Source organism: Castor canadensis, chromosome 2, assembly GCF_047511655.1.
Source record: "Castor canadensis chromosome 2, mCasCan1.hap1v2, whole genome shotgun sequence".
Taxonomy (NCBI): domain Eukaryota; kingdom Metazoa; phylum Chordata; class Mammalia; order Rodentia; family Castoridae; genus Castor; species Castor canadensis.
The window spans coordinates 7,485,050-7,511,487 of NC_133387.1; the positions used below are offsets into that span (position 1 = coordinate 7,485,050).

Genomic DNA, 26,438 nt, shown 5'->3' on the forward strand with positions numbered 1-26,438 from the left:
CGCGGGCGGCGCCGCGCTGCCGTTCGCCCGTCGGGCTGCAGGTGGGGCTGTGCGGCCGCGCTGCCTCCAGGAAGCCTCACGGGCCTTCGTCGGCCGGGCCGCAGCGCCGGCTCCCAGGATGCAGTGTGGACCGGCCGAGCGCTGACGGGGGCAGCGGCGCGTCTGCGAGCGGAACGGCGGCAGGCCGGCCACCGAGGAACGCGGCGAGGGACGCAGGGCCAGGCCGAGGCGCCTGCGGAGAGACCCGGCGGCCGGGCCTGCGTGGGGCTGCGCGCGGCGGCCAGCGACTTCCTCCGCGCCGGGCCGGACAGCGCAGGGCCATGGCCGAGGCGGCCGCGGCTCCGGTAAGGGCGGCCCGCGCGCTCGGACGCGCGGCCTCGGGCCCCGGGGACGGCCTGGGCCCAGCACACGGCGCCGCAGGCCCTGGGGAGGGGTTCCGGTGGCCAGGCCGGGCCGCCAGGCCTGGGGCTCCGGCGAGCGGGACGCCGGGTCCGCTGGGGCCTACGACGCCCGCCACCCGGGCCCCCCACTCCCGACCGGGCGGAACCGAGCAGGGGAGAACGGCCGTCCCGGCGCCGGAGGCCGCCCCGCGCCAAGTTCCCGCAGCCCTCCGGGGCTTCCCGCCCCCGCCCCGGCTGCTGTCTCCTCGTCCCCGCGCCCCCCGCCCGGGCTCTTTTCTCTGCCGAGCGCTCGGCCCGTGCTTCCCTCCCCCAGCTCCCCCCAGCGGCCTGGTGGCACCTGGGAGGTGTCCGGCGAGGATTCCGCAGGCACTGAGCACCCACTACGTGCCCAGCTCGCCTCGGGCGGCGCGGGAGGGCTGCATGCGTTTGTCGAGCTAGGCACTGCACTCAGCCCTGTTCGGGCATTATTTTGTCCTCCCTGCAAACCTACGGGATGGGTGCTGTTGTTATCTGTGCGGTACAAAAGGAAACCCGCAGGCCCAGAGAAGTTAACTTATCCAGGATCACACAGCTAGAAAGTGCGGGAAGACACCGTCTCCCGATTCGAGGAGCCGCTGTGTGATGGGGAGCAGACAGGTACACAGCTAACAGAACAGGAAGGGAAAGGGGATCGCGGCCATCCAGGTGGAAGCATTAAGGTGGGAATGCAGGGGGAGGAACGAGGAGCCACGCAGACCCCGTTCACCCGGCCTGACTCAGTATTCTGTGCTTCTGTGATTTGAGCTGGACTTTTGCGTAAGGCTAGGGTTTCACCAGGCCAAGCTAGACTCAGACTCGTGGATCTTTCCAGGAAGGGAGGAGGGCTCGGGCAGAGGAACAGAGACAGGACAGTGCCGGAACGGAAAAGAGTCAGTGAGCCTGGAAGAGATGGCTTTGGTATGAGGCTGCAGTTGGAAGGGGCTGGAAGGCCTGGACTTCGTCATGTGGGTGGGGAACAGTTGAGGGATTTGGCGTCCTCTTAGATCAGCAAAGCTCGAGTTTTGGCTTCTCTGCCCCAGCGTAAGGCAGCTGGTTATAAGGCGCTATCCCCACCTCCCACTAGACTTTGAAGGCCTCAGGTAGGGTTCGCAGGCCCCATAGAAATGGTAAGAAAACTGTGCCCCATTGTTCAAAAAAAAAAAAAAAATTTTTTTTTTTTTGGCAGTACTGGGGTTTGAACTCAGGGCCTCACATTTGCTAGATATGCACTGTACCACTTGGGCCACTCCATCAACCTTTTTTGTGTTGCGTATTTTCGAGATAAGGTCTTGTGAACTATTTGCCCAGCCTGGCTTCGAATCATGATCCTCCTGACCTTTGCTTCTTGAGTAGCTAGGATTACAGGCGTGAGCCACTTGCACCCTGCTAAACAGGAATATCTTTAAAAAGTAGAAGTTTGCAGAGACTTCCTTTTCAGAGTGCAGCACAAACATTGCAACAGTGCATTTGGAGCATGACTAGGATTTCAGGGCATAGGGAGCAGGTGATGAAGTTCAAAGGCACTTCAGAAATAGACTCTTGGATTCCAGATAGAATTGGTCCCAAACAGGAGAGAAGGTGGAGGGAAGACAATCAAGCCCAGAGACCAGTCTACCTCCTGAGGAGCTAGACTACCTTGCCTCCATAGCAAGGCTTCCTCCCACATTGATCTTTCCCTTCCAACAGCTCTCTGCCCATTAAAACCCCATCCTCCAGCTGGTGATGTGGCTCAAATGGTAGGTAAGCAAACCTGCCTAGCAAGTGTGAGGCCCTGAATTCAAACCCAGTACCAAAAAAAAAATCCTCTGAGACCCAGCCAAAGTCCTACGTTGGTCAGGCCCAGCATCCAAACAGTCCAACAATCTCTTGAGTACCATCAGGGCATGTTTTTCTACCTCTGGTTGAGCTCTTTTGTTCCTGTTTTCCGAGATCTGATTCTCAGTAACTCTAAATGAATCCACACTGGTTCCTCAAAATCACTATTTTGCAAGTAGTTGTCAATCTTCTGTTCAGGAATGCTTTTCCAGAATGTTATAAGAACTATCCATCTTCAGGCATATCCCAGGAAAGACACCCAAAGTTCCTAGGATCTCCTTTCTGCCCTGTGAGACCCATCCTCAGGTGTGGGTGGAGCAGGTAGTCCAGCTCCTCACTCAGAATGTGCCCTGTCTTCATCATCCCCAGCGGGTGGTCACACAAGCCTCTGGTTGTTTCTAACAATAGCGAAGCTTCGCCTGTTGATTGTTGCCACATGTACAGAAGTGTGACCTTGCGCACATGTCTGTCTGCCTTCCTTGCCAGGCTGTAGGTTGTATCACTGATCTCTGTGCAGCTGATGTGTGAGGCCATTGTTACCTTGGGAGGGGTGGGAACCAGAAGAGAAAAAGTCAGAATCTCAGGGGGTTCAAGTAGTGTCAAATCTAACTTGATTGGCAAAGGTTTGTGGCAATGGTAATTTCACCTTGTGGGGGAGGAGCAGTTAAGGAAGGACAAAATCAGTTGTGGTGGAGGAAGGGGATTTGGCCATTAGGTTCTTCTGTTTGTTAAAAGGGGACATGAGATGCTTTTTGAAAAAGCCATTGAGCAACACTTGTTTGTGCCTCTCAGTGAAGCAGCTGGGGTTTTTGCTGGGTCATCATCAGTAGACTGTTCCTGTGTGATCGTGACAAGCGTGCATGCAGGCCAGGCACTAGTAAATCTGCAGTTTACCATTTCTCCACTGAAACGCCCCGGCAATGCTGAGTCTGTTTCAAAATTGCACTGAGTGCCTGCCATGTGTCAAGCACTGTGCCGTGAAAAGACGCAGTACTGCTGGGGCACTAGTGGTGTAAGGGCATACAGGAAATGACCGTATAGGGTAGCGAGCTCCAAGGTTTGAGTCTGCATAACGTGCTGTGGGGACCTGGAGACAAGGCATCTGCCAGACACAGGCTTGATCTGAGATACCCAAAGGAAGTGATCACCAAGTTGTAATCTGGCACATGACCCTGGATAGCCCCACTTCCCACAGATAAGGGCTCCCTGCTCTCAGCCTTGTGGTCCTGTGCCTAGGGGAGATGGGCTTACAGAGCCCAACAGATGCAATGAGTGATGCTGGTTTCTCTTATTTCTGAAAGATTTCTCCTTGGACAATGGCAGCTACAATTCAGGCCATGGAAAGGAAGATTGAATCACAGGCTGCTCGATTGCTTTCGCTAGAAGGTCGAACTGGGATGGCAGAGAAGAAGCTGGCTGACTGTGAGAAGACGGCCGTAGAGTTCGGCAATCAGCTGGAGGGCAAGTGGGCTGTGCTGGGGACTCTGCTGCAGGAGTATGGGTTGCTGCAGCGGCGGCTGGAGAATGTGGAGAACCTGCTGCGCAACAGAAACTTCTGGATTCTGCGGCTGCCTCCGGGCAGCAAGGGGGAGGTCCCCAAGGTAGACTTTGGGTGCCCTGGGGTGGGGAGCCCATGGACTTGTAAGTGTGTGGGTGAGCGAGTGTGACACTTGTGGTTCCAGGTGCCCGTGACCTTTGATGATGTGGCCGTGTATTTTTCTGAGCAGGAGTGGGGCAAGCTGGAGGACTGGCAGAAGGAGCTGTACAAGCACGTGATGAGGGGCAACTATGAGACGCTGGTCTCCCTGGGTAAGGCCTGACATGCACTCCTCTGTGAAGTGGGATTTTGCAAGTCCCCAGACCTCTCTTTTCTTGATAGTTGTTTTCATCTCAGTGGTAGGTAAATCCTTATAGATACTTTAAGCAAGGAGATTCGTTTTCCTGAAGATGATCCAGGATGACAGAGTCAGACACTCCTTGCTGCCTGGTGGAGTAGCAGACTGAGGAAGGTGGCAGTGCCTCTCCTAACCAGACCCAGAGTATGGACATCTCTGTTGTTGCTGAGACTTGGAGGGCAAGAATTCCTCTCCTCTCAGATCCATGGAAAAGAACTTCTTTTACTTTGTATTATATAGCCTTTACATAATATACTACAGGGTTTGTGGAGAAGAGTGGACCTTTCCTTTTTTTTTTGTCAGTACTGGGGTTTAACTTCAGGGCCTTGTGCTTGCTACCACTTGAGCCATGCCCCCCAGCCCTTTTTGCTTTAGTTAGTTCTTGGATAGGGTATCCTGTTTATGTTTCCCTTGTAACTGGAATGACAGGTGCTCTCCACCACACCCAGGTTTTGTTGGTTGAGATGTGGTCTCATGAACTTTTTGCTGGGGTGGCACTGCATATCCCAGTTTCTTAAGTATAGGCAAGAGCCACCACACCTGGCAGACTTTGCCTCTTACAGCAGGCATTCTCTCTTTGTCCTGAAACCTTCTTCTTGGCTTTATTTCCTCTCTTGATGGCCTCTGTGTGACCCCAGAGCAATGGGCAATCAGGCATGTTTGGTAAGGGTGGGAATGGGTACAGACATGATATGTTTTGGCTTGTAGAAATGTGCTACTGCTTAACATGGAGGCTCTGTATCCTGGCACCACTGACACTTTGGAGAGATAACTCTTTGTTGGGGTGGGTGTTGTCTTGTTTGTGGTTGGATGTTCAGTAGCAGCCCTGGTCTCTGCCACCAAATGCCAGCAGTGCCTCCCCTGTCCCCTAGACTTTACACAAGATTGTCTCCAGACTGTACAGCAAAAATGCCTACCATTGAGAACCACTGCTCTGTACCAAGGAAGACATTTAGTTTCTAGATAATTCTTGGTTTTCCAGCACCTATCCCCAGCTCTGACAAGAGCATGGGCAAGCTAACCTTCTATTTTTCCTCAGATTATGCCATCTCCAAGCCTGAGGTCCTCTCCCAGATTGAACAAGGCAAGGAGCCATGCACCTGGCGTCGTGCTGGCCCCAAGGTTCCAGAGGTTCCTGTGGACCCAAGTCCAGGTAAAGGGTTGGGAGATGCACAGGGAAACACCAAGTGATCAAAAGAAAACAGAAAAGTAAAGGGCCAGGGATGATGCTTCTCTTCTTTCCAGAGAGACACAGAGAAACATCAGTGTTTTAAATTATGTTTAACATTGAATGTCTTAAATCAAACTCTTTCATATTCGAGTTACAATTTCTAACCTACTCAGTTTACACTGTATAAACCAGTACTTTCCATCCTGGAAACAGGCAGCAACACTAGAGTCAGAGCCAGGGGCACAGAATTAGTACAGGATGAGAGAGGAGGACACTGGCATAGAAAATAGGAGTATGTTGGAGACAAACTCATTCAGAGCTTTGCAAAGAGTTACCCGAATTGCCCTTAAACTATTCATAGTTGCCAAACATGAACCCACTGTCAAGCTGGTCAGATGTGATTAGAACCATGCATTTATTTAAGGTGATTATGGATGCTAGAAATCAGTGTCTCAGATTTCCCTAGAGCCAGGCAGCACCTTTGCAAGTTAAAGAAAGGGCAGGGGGACACATGAGAAAAAACAGATTCCTGAAGGAAAGACCTTGGTGGGTAATTTGGCCAGAGCATGGGGATAGGTGCTGTTTCTGCTTGACCTCTGCTTCCTTCCTTGACTGTCCTTTGCCTGTCCCACCTGCTTTGGATTCTCTTCCTCTGAAACTGTTACTCAGAAGCCTTCCTGTGGTTAACTCATGTGTGGTTAAATGTATTTTCATGTTAACTGCTTCATGTCAATTTGATTTTCAGTTTTTCAATGGCAGAGCATGTATAGGACTGACCATGTTGCCAGTTTTCACTAATGCACTTAACCAATGTAGCTCAGCAACTGTATTTTGAGAGTCTTCTAGGTGCCAAGGACAATGTGACAACTGGAAAGTGGAAAGGTGGCTCAGGTGGTAGAGCACCTGCCTAGCAGGCATGAGGCCCTGAGTTCAAACCCCAGTACCACCAAGAAAAAAAAAAATTTTTTTTGTTTTAATTAAAAGAAAGGTGACTATGGACGGAGTGCTGTTTGCCTGGACACAGAGAGGACACAGGTGGCCTTACCTTCTGAACCTGGATAGGAGGTCATGGTGATTGGTTAAATTGTGCTTTTAGCATGTGTAGAACTTTACCTGGCTCTTACACTATCATTAATGAGAGTAAACAGGGGCCCAGAGATACACTGGTTGCCAGCAAGACCCCTTCCAGCACTCAGACTCCACTGTCCACTTGAACTCATTGGCAAGAATCCCACATGATCTTTCTTTCTGGCCTCAATCCAGGCAGCCAGGATCCCAGCTTGCCCTTTGCCCCCATTTGGCTTAGTCCCCAACCTTATAAGACTTCACCACCCCTTTTTCCACCTCCTGTAAACTCTTCCACAGAACTTTGTGAGGCCCACAGTGCCAGCAGGTCCTGCTAGGTCCTAGTGTCCCTGCTCATTCTTGCTCAGACTGATCCCTGGTTCTCCCCAAGGGCACTGCTTCCCTGAAGCTCTCCCTTCTTCCTCAGGTCTCTTGATCACCGGGCTTGCAGGGGGCAGACTGACCCTCTGCCAGCCTCCCTCCCTCCTCTCTGGAAACCCTGCCTTGGGGACTCAGGCCTCCACAGACCTTTCCTCCCTCTGTCACTCCTTCTGCCCTCGTTCTTAGAGATAGCAGCATCCAGACAAGTGGTTCTTGGTCCCTCTCCAGCCCTATGGCCATCCTGTGACTTTGGATGAAGTCACCACACCCCTTCCTCCATCTGCGTTCCCAACGTACCACTTTATAACCACCTCCTGACACCCATCCTTCCAGTTCTCTTTTTAAAGCCCTGAGTCTACCATGTCCTCAGCCTCCAGGACCTCCAAGATCTTCCTCCCTTCTCGTCCCAGCACACCCTCATTTCTCTCTGGCCGTCATTAGCTGCCCTCTTCATACAACCTCAGTCCCACACCCCTCCTTTGTTCACTGTGCCCACCTGGCAGAACCATAATCCTGGACCAACCATCTGCCTGTTGGTACCTGTACCCAGGCCATTGCCTGTAGCTGGAGCAAACCCCACAAGCCCACTGCTGGTCTTGCCTGATATTTCTGACAAATATTCCCAACCAGTGACAACAAGTGGGCACTCTGCAACACCCAGCAGTTACTGGCATCACCTCAGCTGCCTCACTAGCCCAGAAGTTGGCAAAAATCTAGCCCTGCTATTTCTCTTTGGACTGCAAGCTGAGAACAGTTTTTCAGTTTAAGAGATCTGTTTTTCATTTTTTGAAACAGGGTTTTGCTATATAACTCAAAAGATCATTTGTTAATTTTCTAAAACCTCTCTCATGGCTCTTTCACCCTGTCTAGCCATCTGCCTACATCTATGCTTGCCTTTCTGTGTTTGCACATATGTCTCTGCTCACCTGTCTACTCTGCAGTTCATGGTCTGGCCCTATGTCCAGCCCTGTACCACCTTAAGGGCAGAAAACAATCACATCCTTACCCTATGAGACTGGGGGTCTCCCAGATTCTACCCTGTTTCTCTGCCCTCTTTTATGGCTGACCTCAGGAGGGAGCATGGTGCGCTTATCATTTCCCACCTTTCCCTTCCTGCTTTCTTTGGACTCCTTCCATCAAAACCCATTCTGACTTGTTCATCAGGGTACAGAAAGGTCTTTGTATCTTAGCATGTTTGGAAAATTGACCACCCATGGCTCACTGTCTTAGTCCATTTTCTGTTGTTAGAACAGAATGCTGTAGACAGGGTAATTTATAAAGAAACTTCTTACAGTCCTGGAGACTGGGAAGTCATGATCAAGAGGCTACATCTGGTGAAAGCCATTTTGCTGGCTTTTTTTAGGGACTCTGCAGAGTCCTGAGGCGGCACAGGGCATCCCTTGGTGAGAAAGAGCAAGTATCCTCATTCAGGTATCTGTTCCTCTTCTTACAAAGCCACTCATACCATCACGAGGGCTCCACCCTCATGATCTCATCTAATCCTTGATTACCTCCTGAAAACCCCACCTCCAATGCAAGAGATTAAGGGATTAAGTTTCTGGCACAGTAATGCCAAGGACACACCTCACCACAGGAATACCAGGGACATATCCAAGTCACAGCTGCCTCCTGAATCCCTCTCCTGGGGCTCCTTCCCTTCCTTCCTCTTCCCTTCCTTGCTCTTCCCTCCTCTGCTGCTTTCTATGTCTCTTTGGAACTTTTCCACAATAGTGTGCCTTCTGTCCTCATGCCCTTTTTCTCCCTGATGCCTATGTTTTCTCCAGCCCACCAGGTCACAGGGTTGTACCTATGTCTAGGTGTGTGTGCCCCCAGCCTGGACCTCTACCCAAATTCTGTATGCCCCATTGCCTGAGCTGCATTTCTACTTGGATATCCCATTAGACAATCATACCAAACATATCCAAAGCTGACCTGTCATTTCCCTTCCACACCCACTCCCACATTGCCCTTGATCTCTCCATCCTTCCACTGCAGGCCAAAAACCCAGGAGACCTCAGAACCTCCTTCACACCCACATCTACCCATCTCTGTCATTTTGGCCCTCCCACCCAATTTCTCCAGACTCCAGGCCTGTCTCTTGATTGGATTGGATTATCGCCATCTCTGCTCTTGCTCCCATCCCCCAACACCTGCTCTAGACAAAGCAAAGGAATCCCTTAAAACATACCCTGACTTTCCATCCAATCCACACTGCCCAGCTCTCCTCCTGTTTTCCTTCTGTCTGTTCCAGCACCCTTGCTGTTCCCTCAGCACTGTAGGCCTGCCTATCCTCGAGCCTCTGCTGAGCACTCCTGTCCCTGGGCCTCTCGAGCCTTTGCTGGAATAGGACTTTCCTTGGCCACCCTGCTTAATATTGCAGCCCTCCCACCAGGATTCCAGTCTCTGTCTTGCTTTGTTTTGTTCCACATCAGATAACATCATCTGTTATAGATGTTCCATATTTATAGGCTCATTGTCCACCTAGTCCCTATCCCATAAGAATATAAATTTCAAAAGGATAAAAACTGTTTAATTCATGTAGTCAATCCAAGCTGCTAGAATATTGCCTAACAGTAGGAATTCAATAAGTATTTTTGAAAATGTGCTGAATTTAAGCATTTAAAATGTGTATGATGTTGTTTAAAATATACTTCAGATACCATTTAGACCACTTTGTAGGTCTTCCAGTTCTGTTCCTCCCTAGGGTAACCACTTGTCCTAAGTTTGACACATCTATCCTTTCTATCCACATTTAAAAACATCTGCTATGTATGTACATACACACATACATACATACATACATTTGTACCCAGAAAGAATATGTCATTTTTGTGTGTTTTGAGAAGTTAACATAAATGTTACATATTTTTTCACTGAATAGTCTGTATTTTAAATTTACCCATGTTAATACATCTAGATCAGGATTCAATTTAAAAGATGCTTTAATATTGAAAAAGCAGCTTTTATTTATTTGTTTGTTTGTTTATTTATATTTGTTTATACTGGGGTTTGAGCTCAGGGCCTTACACTTGCTAGGCAGGTGCTCTACCACTTGAATCACTCCACTAGCCCTTTTCTGTATTGGATGTTTTCAAGATAGGGTCTTGAAAACTATTTGCCTGGGGCTAGCTTTGAACTGCTGTCCTCCTGATCTCTGCCTCCAGAGTAGCTAGGATTACAGGTGTGAGCCACCAACACCTGGCAAAAAAGCAACTTTTTACATTATGGTTTTTCCATCAATTTGCGCTTAAGTAACTTCTAATTTTTTGTTATCACAAGCAACATGTCATAGACATTTTTGAGTATGTCTGTGGGTGCACGTGCTGATGTTTCCCTGGGGAATAGATGTGGAGGTACCTTCCTACATCTTAGGCATTCCTGGTCCTCACCTCTGCCATTGCCATCCTGCTCTTGCAGTGGTCACAGTAGCTTCTCCTGTTAGCAGTTATAAGGTACCTGTTTTCATTGCTTTTTTTTTTTTTTTTTTTTTTTTTTTTTTACAATAGTGGGTGAGGTGAGAAGTTTGAGTAAAGACCAACTGCCTAGAAGCTGGAACTTGGGGTTTTTTCCAATAAGATGGGGTTACCCGGTGGTACAGGGCCCTCCACCTGTACCCCAAGTGGTTTGGCCACTGCACATTGGCCCAAGATGGGCCTTGTGGGGTTTTAGAATGGTATCTGGTAGCCTGGGCATTTTCTTGGTCCTACTTAGGACTACTTGTCCATGGTCTGTTACTTGAATTGCAAACATCTCTTAATCTGGCAGTTCTTTTAACTTTGTAGCTCTTTTATATTGATTTTTATTGTTGGTAAAGTCAAATTAATCAGTCTTTTTCTTTATGATCTGTGCTTTTTTTCTCTCATAGATATTCGATATTCTCACGATCAGAAAGATACTCTATTTTTCTTTTTTTTTCTTTTTTGGTGGAAATGGGGTTTGAACTCAGGGATTTTTATGCTTGCAAAGCAGATGCTCTACCACTTGCTATGCCTCCACTCTGGTCCATTTTTGTTTTTTTGGTTTTTGAGGAGTTTTGCTGTAGTTATTTTGGAGATGGGAATGTTACAAACTTTTTCTCTGGACTGGCTTTAAACTATAATCCTCCCGATCTCAGCCTCCCAAGTAGCTAGGATTATAGGCGTGAGCCACGGGCCAGCTCAGAACAAAATTTATTATTTATTATGATTTATTATGTAGCATCTAGCATGAGAGTCAATGTCTGTATTCCCAACCAACACTCAGCATAAGAAATGGGTCACAGCCAGAGCCTTCCAGAGTACGTGGCCACAGCCTTTCCCTCCTCTCACAGAATATTCAGAAACCGATCAAATCAGTTCTTTGCCTTTTTAAAATTTTTTTATTCTCTCTATACAGGTTTCTAAGTAATATTGTTTAGTTTTGCCTGTTTAACTTTTTTTTTTAAAACTCCCCCCTCATTCAATGCAGTCTCCATTTGTTAATTCTTTTTATTTTTATATTTTTATTCTTGTTTTATTAGTTACACTACTTTTCTTGTGGTACTGGGGTTTGAACTCAGGTCCTTCTGCTTGCTAGGCAGGTGCTCTACCAATTGAGCCACTCAGTCCCCTGCCTGTTTAACTTCTTATGAATGGTGTCATGCCACTAATATTTTTGAGCTTGCTTTTCTCATTTGACATCAGGTGCTGGAGCTCATCTGTGTTGATATAGTGTATGCAGTTCATTTATTTTCATGATTTTCACCACTTAATGGTTTTCTAGGGCTGGCGGAGTGGCACAAGTGGTAGAGCACCTGCCTAGTAAGCGTGAGGCCCTGAGTTCAAGCCCTAGTGCTGCCAAAAAAAAAAAAAAATTCTGTTTTATGACTATAATACTGTGTATTTATTCGTTTGACCATAGTAGGTGTTCGTGTACTGGGTTATTTTGGTTTGTTTTGCTTTAAGGACAATGCTCTTAGGTGTATATGAAAGTGAGCCCAGGTCTGTGGGCCATGGCAAAGATGCATGTTCAGGTGTTTCCAGAGCAGAGCTGCCAATGGGCGTCCTCCTCAGCAAAGCCTGGGGCTCCTGCTGAACCTCACTCTTTCCAGCCTTGGAAGTGCTGTTTTCGTTTCTGCATAGCTGATGGAAGAAAAATGGTATAAATTTGTGGTTGAAAACACATCTTCCTATCTAGTGATATATTGAACATTATATCCTCTATTCATAGGCCATTTGTCTTTTTTCTTCTGTAAAATGCCCTCTTTCTTTTTTTTTTTTTTTTTTTTGTGGTACTGGGGTTTGAACTCAGGGCCTACACCTTGAGCCACTCCACCAGACCTTTTTTGTGATTTTTTTTTTTTGAGATAGGGTTTCATGAACTATCTGCCCGGGCTGACTTTGAACCACAATCTTCCTGATCCCTGCCTCCTGAGTAGCTAGGATTACAGGCATGAGCCACTGGTGCCCGGCTCTTTTGTCCATTTTTGATGTTAAAGTTGTTTTTCTTATTGATTTGTCAGAGTTCTTTACACACTCAGAATATGAGTCTTTGTGTCAGCCCACAAGATAGCTTACCAGTATCATCTCCGTTTGAGGTTTTTTGTTAGTTTTTTGGGTATTTTGTTTGTTTGTTTTGTTTTGTTTTGTGGTGCTGGGGATTGAACCCAGGGCCATCTGGATGCTGGGCACTCTACCACTGAGGTGCACTCTAGCCTATGCTATATTTTAAAGCACAGATGCTTTTCATTTCAGTGTACTGAGATTTGCTAGTCTTCCAGTTATGGTTTGTCTTTTGTGTGTGTGTTTTTCAACTTCACAGTTATAATACACCATCTCCTATTTCCTACTCAACATTTTTAAGTTTAGCCTTTCATGTTCAAGTCCTTAATCCATCAGGAATGGATCTTGTGGTGAACTGAGGGAGAGACCCTCGTTCTTTTTCATGAGCTTTGTACTTTTTTCTTTGCTATTTCAGCAACTTTGAAATTGCCTTGTCAAGTGCCATGAAAAATCCAGTTGGTGTTTTGGCTGGAAATGCATTCAGTCTACAAAGTATTTCAGAGAGAATTGACACTTTCACTGCATTGAGTCGCATTATCCATGGCTATCCTTAGTCTCTCCATTTAGCCTGTCTATAATGTCTCAGTGAAGCTTTATAATTTTCTCCCAAAAAGTTCTTACTTTTTTTTTTTTTTAATATCACTGTGCATGGTGTGTTGTTTTAACTTGTTGTTGATTTATGTTGGGGCTGAAGGATAGGGAACACTTCTCCCCTGCAGCAGGAGCTCAGTTGTATAATTTCAATACCTCTGCAGTCCGCTTCTGGTGGCATGAAAGCACATACCCTGCTAGAGAGTGGGAAGCAAAAGTGGGACGAGTGCAGTGCCTGGGCAGCTGGCTACCTCCAGGATAGGTGCCCTCTGCTGCTCTGTTAGGGCTCCACCCTATCCAGTTAAGTTCTGATTTTCAGGTCCGTATAATTACAGAATTGTTCTTGCCCACAGATAAAAGCTATATCCAGACTTACTAGTAATAAAAATAGCTTAGCCTCATTGGCCTTCCTCATTTGTTTTCTCAGATTAAGATCCATGACAAGGAAGGAAAATGGTAGTTGATTGGCTCCATCAAAACCATAATAGTAGCCAGGTGCCAGTGACTCATACCTGTAATCCTACCTACTTGGGAGGCTAAGATTAGGAGGATCAAGGCCAGCCCAGGCAAATAGTTTGAGAGGCCCCTTCTCCAATAACCAGAGCAAAATGGGACCTGAAATGGTAGCTCATGCATTTGAGTACCTGCTTTGCAACACGAAGCCCTGAGTTCAAACTCCAGTCCCACCAAAAAATAAAACCTAATAGTATATAAAAAGACAGTTGCCTATCATTTATTTCTAAAAACTTTGCTAAAATTCTCGTTAACACTAATAATTTTTCTAACAGTTGTCTAATTCTCAGATTTCTTGAAAAGTCAATCATATCTACAAGCAAAAAATATTTTTTCTTTTCAAATCTTTATGGCTTATTTTTCCCTTATTTTGTGCTGAGAAATCCCTGACAATCCTTGAATAGGAGTGGTAACAGGTATCCTATTGGCTCATGATTTTAAAAAGGCACTTTTTAACCTTTCACATCAAGAATGATATTTGCTAACAGTTTATTTACAAATCAAGGTTTTGATAACAGACCCCTTTATCAGGTTCAAGAAGTTCCCCATATTTCTGGCTGGCTAGGTGTTACAAACAGGAGTGACTACAAATTTTATAGGACACTTTTTGGCTTTATTTTGTTGGTATCTGTTGAGATGATACGGTTTTTCTCCCTTTAAATTGCTAACTTGGTAATTTATGTTATTCTTTAAAGTTGAGCCAAGTTTGCAATCCTGGAATAAACCTAATTTATTCATGGTCATTTATGTGTATTACCAGATTATGCTGGTTATTTTGTTCATGACTTTTGAATCTTTGTTCATTGGTGGGATGGGCCTTATGGTTTTCCTTTCTCAGACTGTCTTCTGATTTTAGTGTTAAGGACATAGCTGTGATCTACTCTCTGTTTTTATTTGCTCAGTGAGTTTGAGTAAGGTTAGAATTATCTGTTCTTTGAATGCTTGTTTGAAAACACCAGTGAGGCCACCTGGGGTCTCAGGTTTTCTTAGTTGGGACGTTTTAACTACTGATTTAATTTATTTTAGTTTTAAGACTGATTGGGCTGTCTATTCCTTTTTTGGTCCATTTTGGGAAGTTGTAATTTTTCTAGGAATTTGTCCATTTCCCCAGAATTTTCAAATTATTTAGAATAACAGTCATAGTATCCTCTTCGTCTTTTTAATCTCTGGTGCATCTGTATGACTCCTCTTTTTCATTCCTCAGACTGGTTATTGGAGCTCTCCCCTTTTCTTGATACTCTTGCTAGAGATGAATTGGTTTAACATTCTCTTCAATGAACCAACCTATGTTGTAGGTATATCTTTGTTGTACCTTTTATTAATTTCCATTCTTATGTTTACTCCTACTTTTTTAAAGGTTTTTTGTTTTTGTGGGGGGGGATTTCTAGTACTGGGGTTTGAGCTCAGGGCCTTATACTTGCTAGGCAAGTGCTCTACCACTTGAGCCATATACCCAGTTTTTTTAAGTGTTTTGTTGTTGATGTAATTTCTTTTCTTACACCTTGTATTGACTGCTTAGCCCATTTTATTTATTTATTTATTTATTTAATTTATTTAATGGCACTGGGGTTTGAACTCAGGCTTGTGCTTGCTAGGCTGGCACTCTTCAGGCACTCCACTAGCCCCGCCCATTAACCTTCAACCTGTCTTTTTCATTATAAAGAATCAAGGCTTTTACATTTCCTCTATGTACCACTGTAGTTGCAGCCCACACATTTTGATAGATAACACTTTCATCAACACCGGGGTCCAGGTAGCTTCTGATTCTCATTCTGATTTTCCTTACACCCTTGGATTATTTAGAAAGTAAAGTATGCCCTGCCTCCTGTAAGCTATTTGGCTCCTCTTCTGGTTTGTAAGTTGCAGCTTTCCTCTGGTTCTAGTTTAGTTTTGGCTTGTAAGGCTGTGACCTGCTTTGTGGGGATAGCCCTGTGAGCAGTCTAGTGCTTACCTGTGCTGAGGTCTCCTGAGTTGCTGTGGCTCTCAGCCAGTTTTTCAGTGAATTTCTCATTGGGTGTCTGTACTGTGTGGGTAGTACGAATTCCATGTGGACAGGGGTTCCTGTTTCCTTTTCTTTTTTTTTTTTTTTGGCCATATTATGATTTGAATTCAGGGCCTTTCACTTGTTAGGTAGGTGCTCTGCCACTAGAGCCACACCCCCGGCCTTTTCTCTTTTTAGTTATTTTTCAAATAGAGTCTCACATTAATGCCTGGGCAGCTCTGGACCATGGTTATCCTATTTTACACTTCCCTGAGAGTTGGGACGAGAGGCCCACACTGCCATGCCCAGCTTTTTGTTGGTTGAGATGGAGGTCTCGGGAACTTTTTGCCCAGGTTGGTCTCAAACTGCGACCCTCCTTATTTCTTCCTCCTGAGTAGGTAGAATTACAGGTGTGAGCCACCTTGCTGATGATTTGCTTTCCCTTGCACAGACCTGAACAAGTGGGTAGCTTGCTGGTAGCTCCCTCAGCTACATGGAGTTTTCCTAGTCCCATCTCACAGTCAGTACAAAACCTCAGGGTAACTGCTTTACACAAGCAGGTCAGCCCTACACGGGCATGAAAGCCCAGCCCCTAAGGCCTGCATCCTTTGCCAACAACTCTCTGGGACATTTGCCTTCTACCCTCCCTCTTGATTAAATTGTGTGTTTTCTCTGACTCTTACATATAAAATCTTTCTTTTGAGCTCACATAACTAGGTGTGTTTGGGGGGTAATTTGAGGGGGAGAGAGGGTTCAATTTTATTTGGCATTCCTGTGTTAAAAGTGAAAACAGCACTCCCCAGGGCAGTTCAGACTTCCCCATGGACCAGGCCTCGTCCTAAGAACATGTTCATATGCTCTCCCTCTCCCTACCTCACCCGCCCCCCACCCTACCCTGGTACTCAGTGACTGCATACTCTGCCAAGTGGCCCTGTTTTTGTTTCATTCCCTTCCCACCAGGCTCTTTTGCTGCTGGACCCTTGTAAGGCCAGTGTGTCCATTTCCTTGGCTGAGAGGCTCACATGCTTTCCCCTTCCTAGGCTCAGGGCCCCCAGTTCCTGCCCCTGACCTCCTGATGCAGATCAAGCAGGAAGGAGAGCTCCAGTTGCAGGAACAGCAGGCACTGGGTGTAGAGGCCTGGGCAGCTGGACAGCCAGATATCGGGGAGGAACCCTGGGGCCTCAGCCAGCTGGACTCTGGGGCAGGAGACATCTCCACGGATGCTACCTCTGGTGAGTGGCTGAGATGGGGGAGCAGACACTAGAATGAGTTGTAGGAACTAAAGACAGGGACCAGGAAAGGCTCCCAGGAGCATGTAGGGAGCTATGGGTTCTCAGAACATTGGCCTGACCAGCTTAGAAGTTTTCCCACCTTAAGGTAGGGGCTCATTAAAGGACACCACCTAGCCCTCTGAGGTCAGTGATCTTGGCTATTACTTTTCTCAGCAGATCAGTAGCCCCTTCATCAACCATACACCTTTTCTTACTGCCCTCAGCTTCAGGCTAGGATATAACCAGCTGCCTTTTGTTGGTAAAGGACTGTGTGAGTCATTTAGATATCTGAGCTTCCCAGTGCTTCAAAGAGGCCAAGAGATGCTAGATTCAGTCATCATGATCATTCGGAACACACTTAGGGTTTAGTTGCCCTGTCCTGCAGTTTTCTTTTGCTGCCCCAACCTTCCCTTAACCCATGGCTCCGATCTCTCTTCCTTGCAGGCGTCCATTCCAACTTTTCAACCACTATCCCGCCTACTTCCTGGCAGGCAGAGCTCCCTCCCCACCACCCATCTTCAGCGTGCTCTGATGGGACACTGAAGCTCAGCACAGCAGCCTCCACAGAAGGTACCCAGGTGGCAAGATGGGGGGTGGGGGCGGTGGATGCTTGGCCTGGGAGCAAGTTCACCTGCTTATTGGTGAACTGCCCTGACCTTTCAGTCAGCAGGTATTTGGGTATCTGTGATCATAACTCTTTGTACCTTCCGTTCTCTCCTTCCAAATTATTAGACTTGAGCAGCCTTTCTTATGTCCATGTTTGTTTAAGACTGCTCCTTTGCACATGGGATTAGCCACTCTATTCTGATGAGCTGATTCCTTGAAGGATAGGTAGGCCTCCTCCCCAACTCTGGTAACCTATGGCTCCTCTGGCATGGATGCAAACAAAATTAAGCCAAAACCACTTCTTAGATACTGACTTTACCAAAGACAGGTGTCTGAAGGCCAGAGATGGGAGGAACAACTACCAAATTTATGTATTTGTTTTTTATTTTGAAGATCAGTTATCTGTTACCTTAAGTAATTATTTCTGTCATATTTTAGAACCCCCACCAAAAAAGTGTGTTAAAAGTCACGATCCCTGATACAAAACCTTGGGATAAGAAATTAAAGTACATTTATATAAAATCAAACATACTTACTCATTCACTAATATTTTCATCATTAGGTAGGTGGCTACATTTATTGAATGCTTGCTACATGCCACATGATATGCTGAAGTGTGGTTAGATATGTTATCTGGATAATCCCCATGCAGTCCTGTGAAGGAGGACATTCAATAGAACCTGTTGGTTAAGAGGGGCCTCTGGGCTGCGGCCAGTTATTCACCCATGTAATCCTCCTGCTACTCAGGAGGCAGAGAGCAGAAACACTGTAGTTAGAAGCCAGCCCAGGCAAATAGTTCCTGAGACGCTATCTGGTAAAACCCTTCACAAAAATAGGGCTGGTGGAGTGGCTCAAGGTGAAGGCCCAGTACCACAAAAAAAAAAAAAAAAAAAAAGGTGGGCCTCCCATCCACAGCTAGTAAATACTGTGACTTACTCCCAGATTTGTCTGAACCCAGGCCTGTGTTTTTGCTGTGGGTTACATGGCCCCACAGTCAGAATTTGCTTTCTTTGGATAAATTCAGGATTAGTCTTAACAGCCAAAGTGAAAACAGAACCTGGGGGCAGATCTGAGGGTGGCTCTTCTGGTGTGAAGGCACCAGGATGCTATGCCTTCTGGGTTTGAGGCAGCCTTACAGCCATGTGGTTCTGAAGCTTAGTGGCAGGGGCCATGGTGATGTCCCTGCTGCTCATCCAGAGATGAGGGCCAGAATGATACCTGCCTTTGTATTTCTCAGCAGATGTAAAAATTGTGATCAAAACAGAAGTCCAAGAAGAGGAGGTGGTGGCCACACCCGTGCACCCTACAGACCTGGAAGCTCATGGGACTCTGTTTGCACCGGGCCAGGCTGCAAGGTTTTTCCCTAGTCCTGTACAGGAGGGAGCCTGGGAAAGCCAGGGGAGTTCCTTCCCCAGCCAGGACGCTGTCCTGGGACTGCGAGAGCCTGCCCGGCCAGAGAGGGACATGGGCGAGCTCAGCCCTGCCGTGGCCCAGGAGGACACCCCTGCCGGAGACTGGCTCTTCGGTGGGGTCCGGTGGGGCTGGAATTTCCGGTGCAAACCTCCAGTGGGCCTGAACCCAAGGAGCGGGCCTGAGGGGTTACCTTTCTCCTCCCCGGACAATGGAGAGGCTGTGTTGGATCCCAGCCAGGCCCCAAGACCCTTCAACGAACCCTGTAAATATCCTGGCCGGACAAAAGGCTTTGGTCACAAGCCAGGGCTGAAGAAGCACCCGGCAGCGCCCCCCGGAGGCCGGCCCTTCACCTGTGCCACCTGCGGGAAGAGCTTCCAGCTGCAGGTGAGCCTCAGCGCGCACCAGCGAAGCTGCGGACTGCCAGATGGGGCGGGCGCGGGGGCGGCCACCGCGACCACCGCGAGCGGCGGCGGGCGGGACAGCAACGCCCTGCGCTGCGGGGAGTGTGGCCGCTGCTTCACGCGCCCCGCGCATCTCATCCGCCACCGCATGCTGCACACTGGCGAGCGGCCCTTCCCCTGCACTGAGTGTGAAAAGCGCTTCACCGAGCGCTCCAAGCTCATCGACCACTACCGAACGCACACGGGCGTGCGGCCCTTCACCTGCACCGTGTGCGGCAAGAGCTTCATCCGCAAGGACCACCTCCGCAAGCACCAGCGCAACCATCCCGCCGTCGCCAAGGCCCCGGCCCACGCGCAGCCGCTTCCGCCGCTGCCCACAGCGCCGCCCGACCCCTTCAAGAGCCCCGCTGCCAAAGGACCCTTGGCCTCCACAGACCTGGTGACCGACTGGACTTGTGGCCTAAGTGTCCTGGGACCCACTGATGGTGGGGATCTGTGAGGCCCCCACCGCCCGCGCATGGCCCCTGCAGGCCACAAATGTACAAAGCCCCGTGTGCAGACCGCAGGATGGTATCAAAAGCTTAGAGGCAAAAAGGGAAACTCGGCAGAGAACCAAATTTCCACGATGCTGAACTGATCACTGGAAAAAGAGAAACCCAAACAATGTAGCTTCCACCTCTAAACAAAGTCAGATTCTCTGATTGTGAAACTGAACACCATAGTAGAATTTTAAGTAATTTAATTGAAAATCTGTTTTTTTGTTTTTTCTTTTTAATTGAGGAGAAAGCTGGAAAACTGTAGTAGCACCGTTGAAGTTTTACAGTGTACTTTTGGTTTTCAGGGGTATGTCCACGTACTCTAGGAGCGTTGGAAGGCTGGCCGTGGAGGACGGGGTGAGGAGGGCCCTGGGCACCTCTGGCCTACTGATTCCTAAGCATGGATCCCCGAACCACATAATCCAGTGCCAGTTCAGTCCTGTTTTGCTCAGGCCACTGGTCTAGGCCTAGGGCCCTGAGCAGTGAGGGGCTAAGGCCTGGAACCCCTTGCTCCACTCAGCAGGAAGGACCCCACTAGGAGCAGCCACTGTTTTTGCCAGCTTGCCTCTCCTGAAAAGACCCGCAGAGCTCTGGCCTAACTTTTCCCTGTTCCAGGCCATTTGTGTCATCTGTCCAGGGGAAGGTGGCCACACCCCGTTGTCATGTGGAGCTGTAGTGTTAGGTCTGGAGGGTAAAAAAAGTCAAGGCTGGGCATTGAACCCTTGCACATCTGGTCACAGAAAGCCAGGAAGGAAGCCAGCCAGCCAACCCCTGAGGCTGCTTTGTGCCGTGTTTTCATTTTCAGAGTGCTTCCACATCACATCTCATTTGACAGCTGCCATGGCTTTGGGAAGCAACAGGACAGGCATTTGTTTTTTAGAGATGAGGAAATAAAGGGCTCGGAAGGGCACATCTCAACTTCTCACTGTGAGTACGCTGCATGTGCCAGGAGCTGGGAAGAGCCATAGCTCTTTTGGGGGGCTTTGGCCTATTAAAGATTTGTCCCACACCCATGAGTCAGATCCTCAGACCTCAGGGGGACTGCCTCAGCAGCTCCCCAAGTCCCAGCCTCCCTGAGGTATGTGCTTGCTACCTACTTAGGGGCACTTAGTTTGGGGGGCTGGGTAAGGGCCCACCTCCAATATCTTCAACGTGGAATTAGAAATAGGCCCAGATCTCTTGTCCACCACAGTGCTGTCCCCACCACACACACATCCATTCCCATTTTGTTGAAGTGGCCATTGGTCCTCTTGCCCAAATGGGTAACTTGTCTCCCTGCAGAGGAGAAGACCATGGTGTCCATCCATTCAGCTCCCTCCTGTCTACATTTATTAGGAATAGACTAGTTAACAAAATTGTTTCTATGTACTGTATATTTTGTACCTGTTTACACTTCTAATATTGATATAACTGATATTTTGAAAAAACAAATGAACAGAAAACATCCTGTTAAAATAAAACCTAACCAGCACCAAGGCAGTTGGGTGGATTCCATTCTTACACCTGTGTCATTGCTGCCAGGGGGCTGAGCAGGGGAGAGGTGTAAGTCCTCAACCGTCTCCTGCCCTTAGTCATCTTGAACCCAGAGAGATGACTGTCCTTGAGAACTAGATATAAAAGATCCTGTAGAAGTGTGATTCAGAGGAGATAAACTAACATTTGGAGGGAGGCTCAAAACATCAAATCACATTGCATCAGAATATAAACATAGTTTATGTAATTTAGTTTAATTTGAGATATGCATGAAGATGGAAGGTCTGGGAAAGAAACTACAGAATATCAAAGAAAAATAGATGTTAGCTGTTTTATCCTCACATCTTTTCTTAGCTTGGCAGGTGATTCCTGAAATAATCCTCGTTTTATAACAAAGCCCTACCCATGATGTTTAAGCCAGGGTAGCACCCATATTCCCATCCAACAGAGTTCATCATTGTTAACAGTTTATCTCATTTTCTCATATTTTTGCTTTTTGATTTTTTTTTTTTTTTTGGTGATATTGGGGTTTGAACTCAGGGCCTTGCATTTGCTAGGCAGGCATTCTACCACTTGAGCCATAGTCTTTTTGATTTTGATCATAGATTTCTTTTTAAGAAAACGAAAATGCAAAATCCATCTTAAATTTTTTCTATAGAGGGCATGAGAGTGAGATGCAGAGAAGGGACAATGGGGGTGGTCCTGGCCCATGGTGGAGTATGTACAGTTCCTGTTGTGAACTTGACCCCTTGTCTGCACTTCTGGCCCATCTTCCCCATTGGATGTTTCCCATAATTGGAAGGCAGAAGGTACCCCTTATCCATCCCACTGACTCCCTCCTCCTTGCATCCTCATTACCCTCATTCTGCTTGCAGAAATCTGAATGCCAATCCAGAACCTCTGCCCATGGTTGCCTAATGGAGGACTCCTCTGTCTTGGGCTTGGGAGCAGGTGCCACTCACCACACAGAATATGGGAGGAGTAGGTTGGGGCTTGGGGGCTGAGGTCAGCTCCAGACCAGAAGGAGGTGGGAGACCAAACCCAGCCACCACCACATAAACTTCTAGGAGCCCTTACTCTACTACTCAGGCCAACACATGGATGTCGCTTCCTGGGACTGTCCCTTGATGCTACCATTAACAAATTACCACACTTGGTGGCTTAAATGGATACAAATTTCTCTTACAGTTCTGGAGCTAAAATCAAAGTGTCAAAAGGCTGCATTCTGCTGGAGGCTCCAGGGGAGACACAATCTCCAACAAGGAAGCCACATGTACTCTTGGCTGTGACCCCTTCTTCCTAAGGGAATAACTGTAAACTACACTTCTGTTGTCATACCTGATTTTTCTGACTTCGCTTTTTTTCCTCTCATAAAGAACCTTTGATTACACTGATCCCACTAGGATGGTCTCCCTCTTAGAATCCTAATTTTCCTAGTGTTTTGTTTTGTGGTACTGGCAATCAAACCAAGGCAAATGCTGCACTACTGAGCTACATCCCCAGCCCTTTAAAACCCTAATTTAACCAAATCTGTAAAGTCCCCTTTGCTAGCTGTGTAAGGTAAGATATTCACAGGTTCTGGGGATTTGATGTGAACACCTAGGAGGTGAGGGGAGGGAGCTGCTGTTCAGCTTATTACACTTCCCAATCTCAGGGCAGCTCTTGTCTCTTCTCTAAGGCCAAACACTTCCTGGGACTCTCATGAATGCTGTAGCACTGAAATGACTTGCTCGAAAATGAGGGTATTTTAGTCATCACTCCCAGCCATTCCTGTGTCACTGGCACCCTCTATTGCCTATCAGAAGGTACTTGTCTGCCTGCCTGCCTCCTCCTGATGGCCCCTGTCCCTTCTTACTCTTCCCATCGTTATGTGGCAGCATTCCATCACTGTCACATTCCCAGGTTGAAAACGAGGGGTCGGACTGCATCAACAACTTGGACTTTAAATACTGTCCTGGCCACTCGTAACTATGACTCTTTTCCTCTGTCCATCAGTCACTCTTCCACATCACTGAAGTTTTGCCAGAAGTCTTCTGGGCTTTAGGTCTGCGGCTCCCACCACTACACTGCCCCAGGGTGCTTTCTAACTGAGAAATCTGGTCACTATTGCTCCCTGTTTAAAGGCCTCCTAGGACTGCCCCCATCTCTTGGTTAAAATCCAATTCTCACAGGCGGGTTTCTTGTTCTCCTTTCTCCACTCTATTTGCATCTCATCCTCTAGACAAACTGTACCCCTGGCCCTTCCCTGTGGATCATGCTGTTCCATGTCTTTGAACATGCTATTCCATTGCAGACAATGTCCATCCTCCCCTTGCCTATGACAGCTGGCACACACCTACTTCCCCCTCAGGTCTTGGCTCAGAGCACCATCCAGCCTCCCTGATCTCTGCAGGTGGAACTGACGCCTCCCTTGCTTCTCCTGCAGACTCCATCTGTCATCTCATCCGACCCTTCCTTACTTTGTACATGTCTATAAAAGTTATTTTAAAAATGAGGCTTACAAATCATAAGGAAGCCTTTATTCCTTGACAGCTAGCTATAAAATGGAGTTCTTGGTTTTGGTGTAATTTTTTTTTTTAAATCCTGGAATGTTATACAATTTATACATGTCTATTTAAAAACATTGAAAGTACCATTTAGACATTAAATTAAAGACACACAAATAATTTGTCTTATAAAAAATTTTGATGAAAAAATATTAACTGCATATATTGCAAATTGTATGACCCAAACACATTGCTGACATAAACATCTGGAAATTTTGAATAGGATTTAATAAGTGTAAGGCTAAGATAGAAATAAAGGGGAAACATAAATGCCCAAAATTAAGACAAAATTACACCCAAGCTGTAAGCACAGGAGTCATTGCTGCGCCTACTTGGAATGGGGGAGGGGGAGGGCCTGACTGTGAGCCCCAAAAGGTAACAACAGGCACTCTACAGGAAGCCTTTGAAGGCGTCATCTTCGGTTCAGAAACGCATCCCAGCACCAAAACATGATGTAAAGTTGGATGCTCTGGGAAGCAAATACTGAAACCACAAAATAAAAGTGCAATTAAGTGTAAGAAGTTGGTTGGGGAATAATGCCTGTGGAAGACCAAAGAAGGAGGAAGCAGGATTTTGGAGGCTGTGTTAGGCCATAGACAGATTCAAAACTTGTGAAGGAAAATAGGATTGGATGGAGGACCACAGCAGGATATACACCTACAAAGCTTCAGCCAGCCTGGCAAGGTGCTCCGGAGAAAATACTGCCAAATGAAGGAGTCCTGTGTTGGGTAGAAATGACCAGGCCCTGAACCCACTACTACTCAGTCCTTAGCTGTCAGTGCCCAAGAAGAAGATGAAAGGCAAGGCATCTCCCAAAGGTGTTCACAGCCAAAGCTGTGGTCACCTGCACTCCTGCAGCAGAATGGCAAGTTCCTGACTTGAAATCCAAGTGGTACAACCCCACAGCTGCTGTACAGGACAAGCACTTAGGCTAGGCACTGAGTGATAGCCATGGCAAGGGTGGTATCTTCTTGAGAATTCAAAACTGCAGCTAGTTCCTCATGCATGTTTGGAATTCAAATTTATATCATCCAAGGGTCTGATAAATTGACAGAAAAATCAGATGAAGGCTAATGATAGCATTTGAGGTTTCTGGCTCAAGCAAACTCAAAAGTAAAGGAACCATTCCACAATCCAGGCCACAAACCCTGTTCAATATAAACTCATAATCACACATCAAAAACCACAAGGAAAGAATCCACCATTAATGAGAGCACAAAACGAGTAAGAGTCCAAGGACTGAAATTCATGTAAGGATATTCCCAAAGAGAATGGAGTGTAAGTTTACAGTGCGAAAACTAACACAGGAGAGAAAGTGGAAGAATCAGCATCGAAAAGGTATAGTCATCAGAAATCACCAAACCTTAACCCTAGCTACTCAGGAAGGCAGAGATCAGGAAGATCACGGTTCAAAGCCCACCCAGGGAAACTTTTCAAGACCCTATGTCAAACATACTCAATACAGAAAAGGGCTGGCAGAATAGAGCAAGTGGTAAAGCACCTGCCTAAAAGTGTAAGGCCCTGAGTTCCAAGTCCCAGTACCACAAAAAAGGAAAAAAAAAAAAATCACCAACTTTAAGAAAATTCAAGATAGTATGAAAAATAAATCAACAGAATTTTTAGAAATAAAAGTACAGTCATTGAATTAAAAAAAAAAAACTTACACAGGCTCAGTGTGTGCTTGGCGTATTTTAAGGGAGGGAGAGGAAGGCCCTCCTAATGCACAGCAGACCTGCCCTAAAGTGGCCTCTCTGTTCCTAGGAGTACAACAGCTTCTGGCCTGGGGGTGGGTACCTTATCTTAAGTCTGACCACCATCCCTTCCAATTATTCTTTAGCTAAGGCCACCTTTGATGCCATCTCCAGGACCTACAGCTACTTGACCCCCGACCTCTGGAAAGAGACCATGTTCACCAAGTCTCCCTATCAGGAATTCACTGACCATCTTGTGAAAACCCACACCAGAATCTCTGTGCAGAGGACCCAGGCTCTAGCTGTGGCTACAACATAGGATTTTTTTAATATAAAAATAAAGTAAATTAACCCCGTTTTAAAAAAAACTTAATGACTAGACACCAGTGGCTCACACCTATAATCCTGGCAACTTGGAAGACTAAGAGCAAGAAGTTCTGGGTTCGAGGCTAGCCCAGGATACCCATCTCCAAAATAACAAGAACAAAATGGACTGGAGGTGTGTGTCAAATGGTAGAGCACCTGCTTTGCAAATGCAAAGCCCTGAGTTCAGACCCCAGTACCACCAAAAAAAAAAAAAACTTAATGGACTGGTTAAAAACCAGAACCAGACACCCTGAAAAACAAAGGATTCTTTCAAGAGCCCAATCCCCCCCAGCAGATACCTCAGATGCTGAGGATGACACAGTATTTGCATAAAACATATGTACATTTCCTATATAGTTTAAATCATCTCTCTAGATAACTTGTGATATCTAATACAATACAATGCCATTCAAATAGTTGTTATATTGTATTAGGGAATAATGACAAGAAAAAAGTCTATACATGTTCAGTAAAACTGCAATTTTATAGAATATTTTATATCCAAACCCGCAAATATGGAGGGCTGACTGTCCTTAAATCAAAGATAGCTGAGGAAAGCATTCAGAATAAAGGATACAGAAAGAAAATCATGAAGGATATAAAAAGAAAATCATGAATGGAAGCAGTGCATGTTAAAAGCATGCACTAGGAAAACTTACCATATCTAATCAGATGTTCTCATCTAGGAAGTTCTTAGGAATTAGGAAAAAAAATTTTTTTGACTAAACAACTTTCAATTGGTGAATTTATATTTAAGAGGCACAGTCCTGAGTAAGGTAAAGGTA

General features: G+C 46.7%; 1 protein-coding gene and 1 non-coding gene across 5 annotated transcripts; both read left to right on the forward strand.

The window, feature by feature from the left end:
• The first annotated feature begins 44 nt into the window (after positions 1-44).
• Positions 45-24,042, forward strand: Znf746 (zinc finger protein 746). 4 transcript variants are annotated; one of them, XM_020159292.2, is made up of 7 exons: positions 45-344; positions 3,536-3,835; positions 3,917-4,043; positions 5,169-5,282; positions 16,391-16,582; positions 17,066-17,191; positions 18,465-24,040. In XM_020159292.2, the coding sequence occupies exons 1-7, from the start codon at positions 321-323 to the stop codon at positions 19,538-19,540; spliced, it is 1,959 nt and encodes a 652-aa protein (XP_020014881.1). In that variant the 5' UTR covers positions 45-320; the 3' UTR covers positions 19,541-24,040. The 4 variants fall into 4 exon arrangements, with proteins under 4 accessions (XP_020014881.1, XP_020014882.1, XP_020014885.1 ...); XM_020159293.2 differs by having other exon boundaries at positions 91-344; positions 18,468-24,042; XM_020159296.2 differs by having other exon boundaries at positions 92-344; positions 3,962-4,043; positions 18,468-24,041.
• Positions 24,043-25,231: 1,189 nt separating this feature from the next.
• Positions 25,232-25,370, forward strand: LOC141421088 (small nucleolar RNA SNORA64/SNORA10 family). The gene has a single exon (XR_012445773.1). It is a non-coding gene; the product is annotated as a small nucleolar RNA SNORA64/SNORA10 family (small nucleolar RNA).
• The last annotated feature ends 1,068 nt before the right edge of the window (positions 25,371-26,438 follow it).

What these genes read in the sequence shown, in the direction of transcription:
- Znf746 (XM_020159292.2), top strand. Translation starts at nt 321, where the DNA reads ATGGCCGAGGCGGCCGCGGCTCCG. An exon ending in CCGAGGCGGCCGCGGCTCCG is followed by an intron (nt 345 to 3,535) that starts GTAAGGGCGGCC and finishes TATTTCTGAAAG; the next exon opens with ATTTCTCCTTGGACAATGGC. An exon ending in GCAAGGGGGAGGTCCCCAAG is followed by an intron (nt 3,836 to 3,916) that starts GTAGACTTTGGG and finishes TTGTGGTTCCAG; the next exon opens with GTGCCCGTGACCTTTGATGA.